The sequence below is a fragment of the Chelonia mydas genome, chromosome 2 (assembly GCF_015237465.2).
Source record: "Chelonia mydas isolate rCheMyd1 chromosome 2, rCheMyd1.pri.v2, whole genome shotgun sequence".
Classification (NCBI taxonomy): domain Eukaryota; kingdom Metazoa; phylum Chordata; order Testudines; family Cheloniidae; genus Chelonia; species Chelonia mydas.
In genome coordinates this window covers 198,913,035-198,929,366 of record NC_057850.1, presented here as the reverse complement: position 1 = coordinate 198,929,366, position 16,332 = coordinate 198,913,035, and the positions used below count along the sequence as shown (strand labels likewise).

Sequence of the window (16,332 nt, the reverse complement as noted above, 5' to 3'; positions counted from 1 at the left end):
CACTGGGGTCCTGTCACACAGGATCATCACCTACCTCTCTCCCCTCTCATTTCCCACCTGGTGTTACTCCCAGCTTGGTTACATGACCCTTCTAGGGATGTACAAGTCCCAGAATGTCTGTTCCTAAGGGGAGAGAACCTTGGAATAGGCCTGGCTGGACCCAGACCACAACTAACCTAACCTTGGGGGACAGAATGCCCTGTTACAGTGTCCAAAACTAATCAAATAGTAGAAGCAGTATAAACAGTCCCAAGCTAGTTCTTCATTCCCACTACTGACAGGGGCAAGAGCACCTCCTTTCACTCAACCTTTCCTGCCCTGCTACAGCTATATTAAGAATGACCAGCTTTGGAAGGAGTATAGTAATAGATGGGGGAAGGTAGGGCATAGAAGGGAGTAAAGAAGGCAATCTTGAAAGTACGTTCTCTCTCCCTAACAGCACATAAGAAAAAATAAATGTGGGTTGTCTCTGGAGAGACACCAGTGTGTTGTGAGTGGACCGAAGTGTGGGATCCCACATGCTTCTAAACCCCACTACAGTCAGATAGTGCCTGGTCGTTGTTCCTAGGTCTAGATCTCTCAGACACACTCCCCATACTCAGACTCCATGTTTGACAGGACCCTGAAGTCCAGCCACTTTAGACCTTGGAACCAGCACCTCAGCCCTCGAGTCCCCAGTTGCTTCGACTGTGGGGGAAACGTGTCTATGTGCCACCAAAGCTCTAGAATCAGAATATCAGGGTTGGAAGGGACCTCATGAGGTCATCTAGTCCAACCCCCTGCTCAAAGCAGCACCGATCCCCAATTAAATCATCCCAGCCAGGGCTTTGTCAAGCCTGACCTTAAAAACTTCTAAGGAAGGAGATTCCACCTAGTCCCCATTCTAGTTTTAGGTCAAAGCTTCAGGAACAATGTGGCAGGAAAACAAGGAACATAGGCTTAGATAGCAATTTCTTTACCACAGACACTATAATCATTCTTATGCCTCTTGTCTGAATCCTCTCCTATTTATCAGGATCCTTTTGGAATTAAGCATAAGAGGACTGGAAAATATGCCTTATAGAGATGGATTCAAGGAGCTCAATCTATTTACCTTATTAAAGAGAAGATTAAGGGGTGACCGAAGTGACTGCAAGTGAACAAAGATATGGTAATACAAGGCTCTGCAAGCTAGCAGGCAAAGGTATAACAAAATCCAATGGCTAGAAGTTGAAGCTAGACAAATTCAGACTCGAAATAAGGCACAAGGGTTTAAAAATGAGGGTAATTAACCACTGGAATACCCTACCAAGGGTTATGGTGGATTCTGCAACACTGGAATTTGTTTTTTAAATGTTTTTTAAAAAACAAGATACCCTCTAGATCAAATAGGCATTAGTTCAGGGAAGTCCTATGGCCAGACTAGATGACCATAACGGTCCTTTATGGCTCTATAATCTATTCATTTTAAAGTACACTACAGAGTTACAAATCTTGGTAAAACAAAATCCCGAATGCAGCGGTTGTTCCACCTCCACGTCCCATCTGATCTCAGCCCTCCTGTTAGTGCCGGGTTTGGTCAGTGTCCTTAGGCCAGGCAGCCCTTCCTGCATTCCTTAGCTGTATCTTCTTGTATGTGGTGGTGGTCAGCCCCCTTGCTTAGAGAACAAACCATCTTTTAAAAAGTCTCTTTCTCCATTTTGCTCATGTGCTTCAGATGGGGGAGTTATGGGTTCCTGCTACACTCCCCTCCCCTTCAGTTTCTGTGTAGAATCATTCAAAGTCAATGGCCCTACCAGTAGAAAATGCATTACTCCAGTAGGGGAACGTCATTAACACCTATGGTGGCTCTGCCATAGGTTTTCAGACGGTCTTTCCACTAGGTATTAAGCCTGCTACAAAATAGATGCTCTAATCCATAAAAGGAGGTTACAGTACAAAGCAGAGCGCCTGAAAAAAAATATAGGGCTCATCCAAATAATATGGAATTCATAGTTTGACCCAGACATATCCCCAAGCGGTCACAGGAGTTAACTGTTTTTTTTTGGTAAAATAATTAATGCAAGAAACAGCCAGCATCTTCAGAGTTTCCATTCACAAAGCAAGGCCTAACAGTAATCAGCTGCGGAATGCTCAATAAGTAAACATGGAACCATGATGGGACCCCACCAACACAAGCATTACAAAATGGGTCCAAAGAGAACATTTTAGTCTTATTAAAAAAACAAAAAAGGTCTCCAAAAGATCATCATCCTTCTCCCTCATTATGTTAAATGGTCCTTTCTCCACTCCACACCTCCTTTTGTTGAGGATTATAACAAGCAATGAAATAAATAGGTCTGAACGATGATTTTTAACCTCTGGTACCTGATAAATTAATGCAAATTAACAACAGATCTGTGATTAACTGCAAAAAACAGAGCAGAATATTTGTATTCCTGTGCAAAGCTACACATGAATACAATTCCTCACTATCAAACCAACAGAGGAAGGGAAAAGGGCTACAGTACAAAATAGCCAAATGAAGCTATCTTAGCTTTTCCCTAGGATTTTGGAACACAGCCTGATTCATTCCAGAGGTAATCTAGAAGTCTCATTCATTTTGCTGATGGCTAGATAATGATACTTCATGTGCGTCTCAAATACGAAGTGACTAGATGTTAAAAATAGAACTGTAGATTCTCAATTTTTATATACTTTACCTGAATCCAAGAGCATTTAATGATCATCCCAAATTAAATAGCTCAACCCAAGCTCAAACTGCATCCGATTATTTGACCTCACAGGAATTATTCTAAATTCATATCAAATAAAATCCTCATCAGAGACTTAATTCAACAAGTCTGAATTGCCTTATGCATGCTCTCTAACTACAATTTTTTAAATCTTTCTATTACTTATTTGGTCTGAGTTGTAATTTTATGTTCAGGTTTTCTCCCCTAGCACTGATCTAGAATACTTTATCTTAGAACTAAGAGTGGTTTAAAGATAGCTACTTGGTAGGCAGGATATTCTGAACACAAATTTATCTAGTTTAACCAGTAGCAACATTTAGTAAAAAAAATGAAAAAACACACTACAAATGTTCATTTATTCTTTCAAAGAAAATTGCAAGATTACATTGAAAACTAGCAGATGAAGTTCAGCTAAGAAATGTACCAAATGGAAATTCATTTAAAAAGAAGTTTTGGGTCTTGCAGATCCAATTTGAATAATGGTTATTGAAAAACAAAAAGTTCTGCACCCCCAAAAGACAGCAGTTCTGCAATTTAAGTGCAAATTGCAATTCCAAGGGTCCAGACTAAATTAATTCCTAAGAAAATTTGTATAGCAGATCTGTGTCTGTTTTTTTCAAATCTAATGGTTTTTATATTATGACAAAGCTCTGTCCTTGCCTCTGTGGGTCCCGCGTTTCCTGGTGGATTTCGCTAGCCTCAGAGGCTCACTGTGACCCTGCACGTAATCCTTCTCTCTCTAGAGACAAGGGTCACAATCTACTGAGCCATTTTCATCATAAGCCGGCAAGGGAGGTGAGGAGAAGTTATCCTTCCTTGCATAGTTTCTGTTGTCTCCCAGTCTCGGTGATTAATCAGGGGGCACAGGTCGGGTGGAAGGGGGAGCCCGGGCCCACCCTCTACTCCAGGCTCCAGCCCAGGGACCCTAATAGTATCAGCTATGGTAGCTGACCTTTTAGAAACATGACATGTACAATTCCCTGGGCTACTTCCCCCCACAGCAGCCCTCACTTCCTCAAGCTCCACTTCACCCTTGCCTCAGAGCTTCCTTCCTTGTGCCTGATATGGTGTGTACTACTCAGCCTCTCCAACAGCGCAACTTCCTCCCACAGCTCCTGACACGCACACCCACCTGACTAACTGGGAGGCTTTTAACTAGTTTCAGCCAGCCCCTGATTGGCCCCAGGTGTCCCAATCAACCTAACCTTCTCCCTGCCTTCTGGAAAGTTCTTAATTGGCCCCAGGTGTCTTAATTAACCTGGAGCAGCTGCCATTTCACTTATCCTGGTACCAGGGATTTGTTTAACCTGGAGCTAATATATATATTTGGCCTTGCCCCATCACAATATTTAAAAAATACTGTCAGTTTAAAAGGATGTATGAGGATGTAAGAAGAATACTTTTATCTGCTTCATTCTCATTCAGACATGACTAAAAGATTGCAGGCTTCTCTGAGTAGTTACCACAACACCTGAGAAAGCTCTTAGAAGGAAGGTAATTTGGATGGTGAGCGTTCAGCTGTTACCACCTGCACAGGATGTGCCATGTTTGTCTTTCTTCCACAGAACAGAAGCAACAAAGTGCAAACTGGTCTCCATATTAGAAGAGAAGGTTCAAGGTCTAGAGAACCAAGTATCAACCCTGTGTTGCATAAGAGAAACTGAAGACTTCCTACAGAGACATCAGGATATGTTTCTACGGGCACAACATTCTGAAGATTCAGAGCAGGCTGCGCAGTGGGGAAGAAATTTGGCAGCATGTGACCTCCAGAAGAAGAAAGGGGAGCATCCATGTACCAGCAATGCAAATAAAGGTAAACAACCGTTTTCATGTTCTCTCCACAGGTACTAATGCGGAGAGTGGACTAGATGACATATCTGAGGGAAGGGAGCAGAAGAAGACTCCTCCGATTGGAAGGCATGAGATGCACTGTCTTAGGGAAGGGAGTTCCACAACCACTGCTCCCAAGAGACGGAGGCGGGTGGTGGTGGTCAGGGACTCCCTCCTCAGGGGGACTGAGTCATCTGTCTGCCGCCCCAACTGGGAAAACCGAGAAGTCTGCTGCTTCCCAGGAGCTAGGATTCACGATGTGATGGAGAGACTGCCGAGACTCATCAAGCCCTCGGATAGGTACTCCTTCCTACTTCTCCACGTGGGCACCAAGGATACTGCCAAGAATGACTTTGAGTGGATCACTGCAGACTATGTGGCTCTGGGAAGAAGGATAAAGGACTTGAGGAGCAAGTGGTGTTCTCATCCATCCTCCCTGTGGAAGGAAAAGACCTGGGTAGAGATGGTTGAATCATGGAAGTCAATGAATGGCTATGCAGGTGGTGGCAGAGAGAAGGCTTTGGATTCTTTGACCAGGGGATGGTGTTCCAAAAAGGAGGAGTGGTAGGCAGAGATGGGCTCCGCCTAACGAAAAGAGGGAAGAGCATCTTCACAAGCAGGCTGGCTAACCTAGTGAGGAGGGCTTTAAGCTAGGTTCACTGGGGGAAGGAGACCACAGCCCTGAGGTAAGTGGGATACCAGGTGGAAACACGAGCAGGCGAGCACAAGAAGGGAGGGTTCCTGCCTCATACTGAGAAAGCGGGACGATCAGCGAGTTATCTTAAGTGCCTATACACAAATGCAAGAAGCCTAGGAAACAAGCAGGGAGAACTGGAAGTCCTGGCACAATCAAGGAATTATGATGTGATTGGAACAACAGAGACTTGGTGGGATAACTCACATGACTGGAGTACTGTCACGGATGGATATAAACTGTTCAGGAAGGACAGGCAGGGCAGAAAAGGTGGGGCAGTTGCACTGTATGTAAGAGAGCAGTACGACTGCTCAGAGCTCCGGTATGAAACTGCAGAAAAACCTGAGAGTCTCTGGATTAAGTTTAGAAGTATGAGCAACAAGGGTGATGTCATGGTGGGAGTCTGCTTGAGACCACCAGACCAGGGGGATGAGGTGGACGAGGCTTTCTTCTGGCAACTTACGGAAGTTACTAGATCGCAGGACCTGGTTCTCATGGGAGACTTCAATCACCCTGATATCTGTTGGGAGAGCAATACAGCAGTGCACAGACAATCCAAGAAGTTTTTGGAAAGTGTAGGGGACAATTTCTTGGTGCAAGTGCTGGAGGAACCAACTAGGGGCAGAGCTCTTCTTGACGTGCTGCTCACAAACCGGGAAGAATTAGTAGGAGAAGCAAAAGTGGATGGGAATCTGGGAGGCAGTGACCATGAGACGGTCGAGTTCAGGATCTTGACACAAGGAAGAAAGGAGAGCAGCAGAATATGGACCCTGGACTTCAGAAAAGCAGACTGACTCCCTCAGGGAACTGATGGGCAGGATCCCCTGGGAGAACAACATGAGGGGGAAAAAAGAGTCCAGGAGAGCTGGCTGTATTTTAAAGAATCCTTATTGAGGTTACAGGAATAAACCATCCCGATGTGAAGAAAGAATAATAAATATGGCAGGCGACCAGCTTGGCTTAACAGTGAAATCCTTGCTGATCTTAAATACAAAAAAGAAGCTTACAGGAAGTGGAAGATTGGACAAATGACCAGGGAGGAGTATAAAAATATTGCTCAGGCATGCAGGAGTGAAATCAGGAAGGCCAAATCACACTTGGAATTGCAGCTAGCAAGAGATGTTAAGAGTAACAAGAAGGGTTTCTTCAGGTATGTTAGCAACAAGAAGAAAGTCAAGGAAAGTGTGGGCCCCTTACTGAATGAGGGAGGCAACCTAGTGACAGAGGATGTGGAAAAAGCTAATGTACTCAGTGCTTTTTTGCCTCTGTCTTCACGAACAAGGTCAGCTCCCAGACTACTGCACTGGGCAGCACAGCATGGGGAGGAGGTGACCAGCCCTCTGGGGAGAAAGAAGTGGTTTGGAACTATTTTGAAAAGCTGGACGAGCACAAGTCCATGGGACTGGATGTGCTGCATCTGAGGGTGCTAAAGGAGTTGGCGGATGTGATTGCAGAGCCATTAGCCATTATCTTTGAAAATTGATGGCGATCGGGGAGGTCCCGGATGACCGGAAAAAGGCTAATGTAGTGCCCATCTTCAAAAAAAGGGAAGGAGGAGGATCTGGGGAACTACAGGCCAGTCACCCTCACCTCAGTCCCTGGAAAAATCATGGAACAGGTCCTCAAGGAATCAATTCTGAAGCACTTAGAGGAGAGGAAAGTGATCAGGAACAGTCAGCATGGATTCATCAAGGGCAAGTCATGCCGGACTAATCTAATTGCCTTCTATGACAAGATAACTGGCTCTGTGGATGAGGGGAAAGCAGTGGACTTGACTTTAGCAAAGCTTTTGATACAATCCCCCACAGTATTCTTGCCAGCAAGTTAAAGAAGTATGGGCTGGATGAATGGACTAGAAGGTGGATAGAAAGCTGGCTAGATCGTCGGGCTTAACGGGTAGTGATCAATGGCTCCATGTCTAGTTGGCAGCCGGTATCAAGTGAAGTGCCCCTGGGGCCAGTTTTGTTCAATATCTTCATTAATGATCTGGAGAATGGTGTGGACTGCACCCTCAGCAAGTCTGCAGATGACATTAAACTGGGAGGAGTGGTAGATACGCTGGAGGGTAGGGATAGGATAGAGATGGACCTAGACAAATTGGAGGATTGGGCCAAAAGAAATCTGATGAGGTTCAACAAAGACAACTGAAAAGTCCTGCACTTAGGACAGAAGAATCCCATGCATTGCTACAGACTAGGGACTAAATGGCTAGGCAGCAGTTCTGCAGAAAAGGACCTAGGGGTTACAGTGGACGAGAAGCTGGATATGAGTCAACAGTGTGCCCTTGTTGCCAAAAAGGCTACCGGCATTTTGGGCTGTATAAGTACGGGCATTGCCAGCAGATCGAGGGACGTGATCAATCCCCTCTATTTGATATTGATGAGGCCTCATCTGGAGTACTTTGTCCAGTTTTGGGCCCCACACTTCAAGAAGGATGTGGAAAAGTTGGAAAGTGTCCAGTGAAGGGCAACAAAAATTATTAGGGGACTGGAACACATGACTTACGAGGAGAGGCTGAGGGAACTGGGATTGTTTAGTCTGCGGAAGAGAAGAATGAGGGGGGATTTGATAGCTGCTTTCAACTACCTGAAAGGGGGTTCCAAAGAGGATGGATCTAGACTGTTCTTAGTGGTAGCAGATGACAGAACAAGGAGTAATGGTCTCAAGCTGCAGTGGGGGAGGTTTAGGTTGGATATTAGGAAAAACTTTTTCACCAGGAGGGTGGTGAAGCACTGGAATGCGTTACCTAGGGAGGTGGTGGAATCTCCTTCCTTTGAGGTTTTTAAGGTCAAGCTTGACAAAGCCCTGGCTGGGATGATTTAATTGGGGATTGGTCCTGCTTTGAGCAGGGGGTTGGACTAGATGACCTCCTGAGGTCCCTTCCAATCCTGATATTCTATTCTATGATATCCATTTCCTTAAAGGGAAAGCAGATGCTAAGACTTCAAGCTAGGACAAAAGTAAGTGTGGCATAATTCACATCTTAAAAAGGCTTCACTACAATAAATAAAATAAAATGCACATTCTGGTTTATATACTGTTTCTGTAGCAAATAAACATGCAAAGAATCACTGAATTGATCCTAATTACTTTATTACGTACAAGGGTCACAAAATAAAAGTAGTTCTACTGAAAGTCCAAGTTAGATGCTATTCTTTTAAACTGAATACACTGTGTTAGAGTGTGGTTTTGAGTTTAGGAGTTGGCAAAAGACCTTTCTGGATCTGGAAGATTACTTTTGGTATTCTAATGAACTATATGGATGTGAGCCTCAAAGTGAATTCCCATTTAGATCAATTACCCATATGGTTTTACCATATACATTTGAAATGTCTTTTCCATTATCACAAGAGAGACATAACTTGACTGTTTCCAGTATATTGATATGATGCCAAAACAATGATAGGTGATTTAGAGATAATGTTCCTGCACCAAAGAACATACAGTCTAAATAGACAACGTATGGATGAGAGAGTGAGAACTTCAACAAGTAGCAAAAAGGATAAAGAGGCAAATGCTTAGCAAACTCAAGTAGTGCATAGTGGCCTCAAAAATTCCAATTTCAAATACACTTCAGATTAATAATTAAATGATAAGCACCTACCTCATGAACTTTCAGGCTACTGAACTGAATAAGCTGAATGTAGTTTTCCTTTAATCAGAACAAATCTGACATCCGAATTTTATTGTCTGGTGTAGAGTAAGCAAGTAAAATAAGCACAATAGTATGGATTTTAAACTTTCAATGTGCTAATTAGGCAGAGAAACATTAAGACTTGAATACTGGGGAAGAGCGAAGATGCAATTAGCTGTGATTTAATGAGCTGTGTAACGATAAGCGACAGGGCTATGTAACTTTACAGCCACAATTTCCTGACTAGATGAACTCTTAAACACTGCGAGACTAAGCCCTACCCCCAAGGCAAGTTAACCTCTCCAATGTAACTGTTCAGAGGTCAACAGCAACATTCCAACACTGGCCTACAAAGTTTTCAGGGACCAACACAATATCTTGGCAACAGGAAATGCCTATGGTTTCATAGTAATCTTAGCTCCAATTAGAGCAAGCACCATTTTCCACTCTAGCCTCAATATTTTTCAGTTCATGATGATCTAGTTTATTAGATGGTTGAGTTCATCTGCTGAAAAGAGAATCTTTTAAGTAGCCACCACAAGCGGAATTCAATATCAAGGGCATCCAACAATCAGAAGTCATAGCAAATAAAGTTTGGATGACAAGAAGGGTGCATCTACAAAGAACACCTATTTAAAAACATCTCATACAAACTGGAAGCACAAACCTTGAAAGAAAACAAATCTCAACACTGGAAAAATGATATTTGTAGCATTGGGGGGGGGGGGGGGGCGAAAATCTTTAATCTGTCATGCCACAGCCTTCCATGTCACAATCTCCAAGTCAAAACCTCTCTGCCTCATTCCCACACCTAATCTGAAAGTGGGGAAAAAAACACCACCACTGAAATGAGGAGTAGTTAACACTTACGAGGGGCTATGAGATTCTTGGATGGAGGCACTACTGGATTACTACTGCTCACAGAAATAAGCCAAATTAATGTTGCCCACAGAATCTTAATTCTGCCTCCTTGGGTATATGAATTACGATAGTCTGTACTTGTATGGTTACATACAGTTTCCTTCTGCGGACCCCTGGCCTCATTCAGTGCACAGACTGGACAATGCACAGCAGGATCGGAGTCATGCAGACCCTGTTCTTTATTTTTGGCCATATTCTATTTGCAGTTACCACAGGATAAATATGAATTTATGCTGCTATTCAACTAACCACATCTGAGCCCTCAGTAGAGCAGAATGTGTAATGAATGAGATCGTGCAATTAAAGAACATAGTCATGCACATGAGGTAGAATTAAGGCCATATAGGCAGCCTTAGTTTTGGCATTTCCTGGGCTTTAAGTGTTTCTTTTGGAACAGTAGTGTTCAATATAATTTTTCATATGAACACAAAGTAATGGAAGCAGCATGGCCCAGTGGCTGAGGCACCAAACTGGAATTCAGTAAAACTACATTCTATTTATTACCCTATCACTGAGTAGCTGCAGGATCTTGGGCATGTCACAACATCTCTGCTTTAGTTTCCCCAACTGCAAAATGAGGACAATAATGCTTACCCACCTTTGCAAGTGCTTTCAGACCAATAGATGAAACTCTTATTATGGACAGGCAGTAGAATTTTCCTGGAGCAGGGACACAGATCTTTTACAGGGAAAGTAGCTTTCTGCAGTGCAATTCATTATGAGAGGGAATGGGGGCATATGTAGATTCTGACATTTAAGATTACTACTACTACTAAACTTTGACCTTTTTCATTCATATTTCCCTCCTTGTAGTACAACAGCTTCCCAGAGCTACATATTCACCAAAATGAAAGTTAATTATTTACTTGATTCCTATTTATTTGCACATCTGTACTCAAGTGCACTCATAAGCACTGTATCCTCTGCAAAATGGCTCTAAGAGAATGGTGGACAACATCAAATATGACAAATGATTTCAACAGCCACCTGATGTCCCACTTGGATAAATCAAGATGGAAAGCGAAGACCAGAGAATGAAGTGCCAGTAACTATAATATGCAAAAAGAAAAGGAGTACTTGTGGCACCTTAGAGACATCCGATGAAGTGAGCTGTAGCTCACGAAAGCTTATGCTCAAATAAATTGGTTAGTCTCTAAGGTGCCACAAGTACTCCTTTTCTTTTTGAGAATACAGACTAACACGGCTGTTACTCTGAAACCTGTAACTACAATATCTAATCCATCCCAAATAACTGCTGCAACAGGCAAAAAGACAGTTTGCCAAGAGACCAGAGAGCCAAAAGTAGCCCACCATAATTCTTTGACACACAAACACCAGGTTCAGATGATTCACAGCCATTGCAACACCATGAGACAAGCAAGCATGATTTGCCTCTTGCAACATAGCAACTGTGCTACACTGTGTCTTTATTATACTATCCCTCTGCCAATATCAACAAGTGGCAACAGTGTAATCTTCAAAATCTTGCTTACCAGGACAATTCACTAAATGAATGTCACTCTAAGAAGCTTCCCTCTCATCCAGTGATAGGGTTTTGAAAAATAGAGTGTACAGTGCATCTCTTATTTCAATTAAGAAAACAGCAGCCAACATCTTGAAGACCAAATATGCATGCGTTAGTTCCTGAGGTCTTTCCCTGGTTTCATAAAGAACAAAAGAGCCAGTGTTATAGGAGAATACTGAAAGATGGCCAAGTTGCACATGTGCCGTGTTTTACTTGCTGTCTGAACGTGTTGGTATAATATTTCCTTAAAAGTGACAAGATAAAGCATTTTCTGGCAAAAGCTTGACAGAAGTCTGTAAACATTTCAGTAAAGTTCTTAGGCAGCTGCAAGAGGAGGAAAAGGTTACCCAAATTAAAGCAAGGCAGCTTGATCAAATCCCACTATTTGAAAAAAGTGTGGGGAATCGGAGCCAAAAACCCAAATGCATAGACAAGCATGCGTGTGCACACACAAATCAAACGCTTGTCCAGTTTGCAAGTAGTGAAAATATTTTAGATAAGATTTTGCAACCTTTGTCTTCAGTAAAAAAATAGGAAACAGCAGTCAAAACCCTTTTCAGTCTTCTGGAACATACTAAATATCTGAGAAGAATCTGAAAAGAGGAAACAGCAAGAGATTTATGAGGTTCTGCTTCCCACGAGGACCTATTGTACTTTACTAGTCTGATCTGTAAGCTGTTCTAGCCAAGAGCCTTCCCAATGCATCTGAACTACCCCTCTTGTAATAGCAATCCAACAAAATAAATATGTTGACAGAAATTACCCATCTGGGGTTCCAGCAAGAATATAGTATGAAGAGAAAGTGCCCATTTAGAATCACTAACTTTGCTTTCTCTCCACTTTTTACCAGTAATTCCAGTAGCCCTTCTGAAGCAAGAATTATATCAAAGGGATTTTTTTCCCCCAGAAAACCTTTCATACATTACTGTAATGTCACATTCCTACGTAGTAAAGAAATACATATATTGCTAATACGCCAGACTTCCACAGAGATCCTCTGACATCTCATTTTCTAAAAGAATATCACACTTCAACAACCTTAACTTTGCCCTGTTTTGATGCCATGCAATAAACATACAATTAGTGTTATCTTTTAGTTTTCTTATTCACAGATTAAACTGATTTTTTTTTAAAAAGACTGATTTTTTTCAGTTTCTATTGGCTATTTCCATGACCCCCCTCCCCCAGTGTCACTATAGGGCAGAGTTAAGGCTGTTTGAGTACTTCATGTATTTTCATATCTTAACATGAATTTCTTTTAAGTTGAACCTGAACTCCGAATTTCATTGTTTGTAATACTTCTTTCTTGTATAATTATATCACTATAAAGTTTTACTGAAATTATTGATATATTCACAACCTTAACTTCAATTTAATGTAATTTTTGTGGGAATTCCTTGGTTTTTAGAATTAAATATTTCCTACATGTAGAATCCTAAAGAAAATGCTACAATGTACTATTTAATTATTTAAAGGTACGTAGCATGAACATTACAACCTTTTTCTCCTTGAATTGTAACTTTGCACTTCAGTCTAGAGAAGCACAAAGCAGCTAGAACATACTGGATAGTTTCCCTAGCTCCTGACCGCCACTTTCCCCTTCCCACTAAAACTGTACTTTTCCCACCAGTTTTGCCTGTCCTGCTCTTCCTGTTGAGTAGTTCTTATGCAACAGATCATTTTGTTTTGCTTAAGAAATGTAAGATCAATTATGTAACCACAAGTGCTGCTTCTGTAAAAGAGTTACAGGAGATAGGCATACAACTAAACAAAAAAGGAAGCAAACAACTCTAGGTTTGGTTTAATGGCAAACCATCTGGAGGTTAGTTGAGACACACAGGTACCCTTCAGGAAATAGAAATTCAGCCCAGGTGAGAGGAACAAAACATGGCAGGAAAAATGGAAGATGGGAATTGAGAGAGTAAGAAGGAATTTGAAAAGCAAATAGCTAAGGAGCTAATGAATGATAAAAGTACTGTACTGTATAAAAAACTGGTCGAGAGGTAGAAAACAAGGAGTAGGAATGAACAGCCTGTTTTCAGTATGGAAAAAAAAAAATCATAGTGAAGCACTCCAGAGATAGATAAAGAAAACAGTGCTGAATATACGCACTAGTGTTCCAGAAGAGGGCTGAAGAGTGAGGTGGCAACACTTCTCCAAAGATACAAAATTATTACTTAGTTGAGACTGGAAAAAACTGAGGAACTTCAGAGAGCACACACACAACTAGGCAACCAGGCAGCATTAACAACAGGTGAAATTCAGTTTTGACAAATGGAAAATAAAGCATATTGTGCTAGGTTCTAAATTAGTTGTAACCACTAACACCTGTTGGGTGTCACTGTGGACAACTCAAAGAAAATATCTGCTAAATGGACAGCAATTGTCAAACAGGTAAATAAAGTACATATTATATAAAGAATGAGTATTGAAATCACTATATAATCAATTGTATACCTTGAATACCGTGCTAAGCTCTCAAGAGATATATAGCAAAAAACAGAGCCACAGATGAGCAAAATAAATTAGACATGACAAACTTTCAGAAGAGGAGAGATTTAAAAACTGAAATAAACTCACAAGTTTTGTAAAAGTGCTTCTTACCTCAGACTACTGAGTTGAGTAAAATGACTACTGTAGTTTCAAAACAAGAAATCTGCACGATCTTCTGAGCTCACATCCCTTGGCATCACAGCTACATTTAAGAATCTTGGCCCAGATCCTGGGATGTCATGAAGAGGTTTTGCTCCCAACATCGCAAATGTGACCCGAGCTTGCCTATGCAATGCTGATCCCTGGCTGCCATATTGCACCCTTGGGGCTGCTGGCAGCCAGTGCAACTTCAGAGCAGCCTTTAAATCCGATATATTAGGCCAGAGGACTGAACCCAGTACAGGACTCGCACAGGACTGAGGAACATAAAGGCCATATTTTCACCCTGACCTCTCCCAAACTGCACTGGGCCATTCCTCTCAGCCATAATGGATGATCTGGCCCCTCAACTTTTCAATAGGCTAAACCGAGCATTAAAAGCTTGATTTTAATGTTTTTATCAAATCAGATTATTAGTTATTAATGCCACATTGTCAAAAGAAAAATGATAAATAGTTTAACTAAGAACAGAGTGGGTGCTACAAATAATGGTTGTGTGCATTCTTGATACAATTCCAAGTGTCCAGTGGGAAAACACCAGGTAAGTAGCTCTTAATCTATATGTTATTATGCTCTGTTAAAGACCAGTTGGCCCTATTCCCATCACTACAAGTACCACATGGCATTCTTTTTTCTTCACATATCCCCCACAATAAATTATGATGTGTTAACTCCCAACTGTATTTCTAAGTGCATTATTGCTCACTTTATGACAATTCAGCCATGTCAGAGCTCAGATAGTTGGTGAACACCTACCAAGACACAATCTTGTTTACCAAAAATTTACTGCTACAACTTTCATCTATTCATTCCTGATACCAAGCTATTTTTGATTTCTTCCACCGATGGTTCCGACGGGCTACCAGCACTAGACAGACTACATCCTGCCTGAAAAGTGGGTGGCTTACCGCCTGACGTGATAACAACACTTGAGCTTTAGCTTAGACCCCAGGATGGGCCAGTTAGCCTCGGTTGAAAACACCATACTCAGGTCCGAGGTTTGTGTGCACACACCAGAGCAGGTTAGGGATAAGAGCCTGGGTTAATTCTGTAGTGAAGATATACCCCCAGAGTAGGAAGTTAGAAGCTATTACTTTCTTACCCTGTAATTATCCATAATTACAGCTAACCATGGCTTTATTGTCTTCATCACATCTTCAAGCAAATGCTTCTCAACTGCAGACCCATCATGGAAGGTAAGATTTCCCACATGGATAGCTTTCCTCACTTCTGAGAGTGATAAAAACGCTCCAAAATATTCCTGGTCAGCAGGCTCCTGTTACAAGAAAGCTGCATTAAACAAAACACAATTTTCAGCAGTGTGACCACATACATCAAAATCAAAACCCCTGACCCCTGCCAACTCTTGTTTATTCAAGACATCTCTTCTTGAGCCTAAAGAGAAAATGCAGGGGGATGTCTAAACTGACTCATTACCAGATATTTTAGATGCCATACTGTTCTATTTCTGCTGTATATGGAAAGGAATTCAACTCCCATCAGAGATCATTCTATTACCAAACATGATCGGGCTTGAATTTGTGAAATACATAGCAGCTCTCTAACATTGCAAAGTGCATTCTACAAAAGATGGCTTAAAGACCAAGTGTTTAAGCTGAGTAAGGCCTTGATCAGCTAAAGTATTTAAGTGCTTAACTTTAAGCATGTGAATATTTTCTTTGAAGTCAGTGGGACAACTCATACTTTGAGCTAAGCATGTGCTTAGGTGTGTGGGTAGACTGGCACTAAATTACATTTATACACACACCTTTACTACATTCAGGCAATTTCCTAACCCTGACATACAGAATGAGACATTTGTTTATGTTAGACAGTAAATTTCTTTTGTTTTGGGGCTTTTGGTTATTGCAATAGTAAGTTTACCTGGCACTGCAAAAAGTTAAAGTAGTTGCTACATCCTGTAACATTCTGAGTGTAGGAAGAATTTGTTTCATCACCATTCAAAAGAGCATCAAATACCTGGAGGGAGAAACCAAGATAAACATATGTATTTAAAATACAAAACATACAATCAAAACTGCTTCTCAATTAAACTTGCTCTTTATGTCATGTTCTTACTGGAGTTTAAATATGAATTTCATTCCATGCATTAATATTAGAAAGCTATTTAAGTTTCCAAAGCTAAAGCCACAATTATAAGAGAACAGAATCTTTTTCAGTCAATTTCAGGAATATACTTTCATGGTTCATGTCATAAATATAAAGGGAAGGGTAAACCCCTTTAAAATCCCTCCTGGACAGAGGAAAAATCCTCTCACCTGTAAAGGGTTAAGAAGCTAAAGGTAACCTCGTTGGCACCTGACCAAAATGACCAATGAGGAGACAAGATACTTTCAAAAGC

General features: G+C 41.5%; 1 protein-coding gene across 5 annotated transcripts in view; it reads right to left on the bottom strand.

Annotated features, from left to right (window-relative positions):
• CPVL (carboxypeptidase vitellogenic like) overlaps positions 1–16,332 on the bottom strand; it is a 94,263-nt gene that overhangs the window by 31,471 nt on the left and 46,460 nt on the right. For all 5 annotated transcript variants that reach the window (XR_005224016.2, XR_006288979.1, XM_007053664.4 and 2 more), the window contains 2 exons: positions 15,855–15,950; positions 15,073–15,246 (listed from right to left, as the gene is read on the bottom strand). Coding sequence is in view for 3 of the 5 variants with exons in the window: in XM_007053664.4 (XP_007053726.2) it covers positions 15,073–15,246; positions 15,855–15,950 (270 nt within the window). In the remaining 2 variants the exon portion in view is untranslated. The remainder of the gene's footprint in view (positions 1–15,072; positions 15,247–15,854; positions 15,951–16,332) is intronic.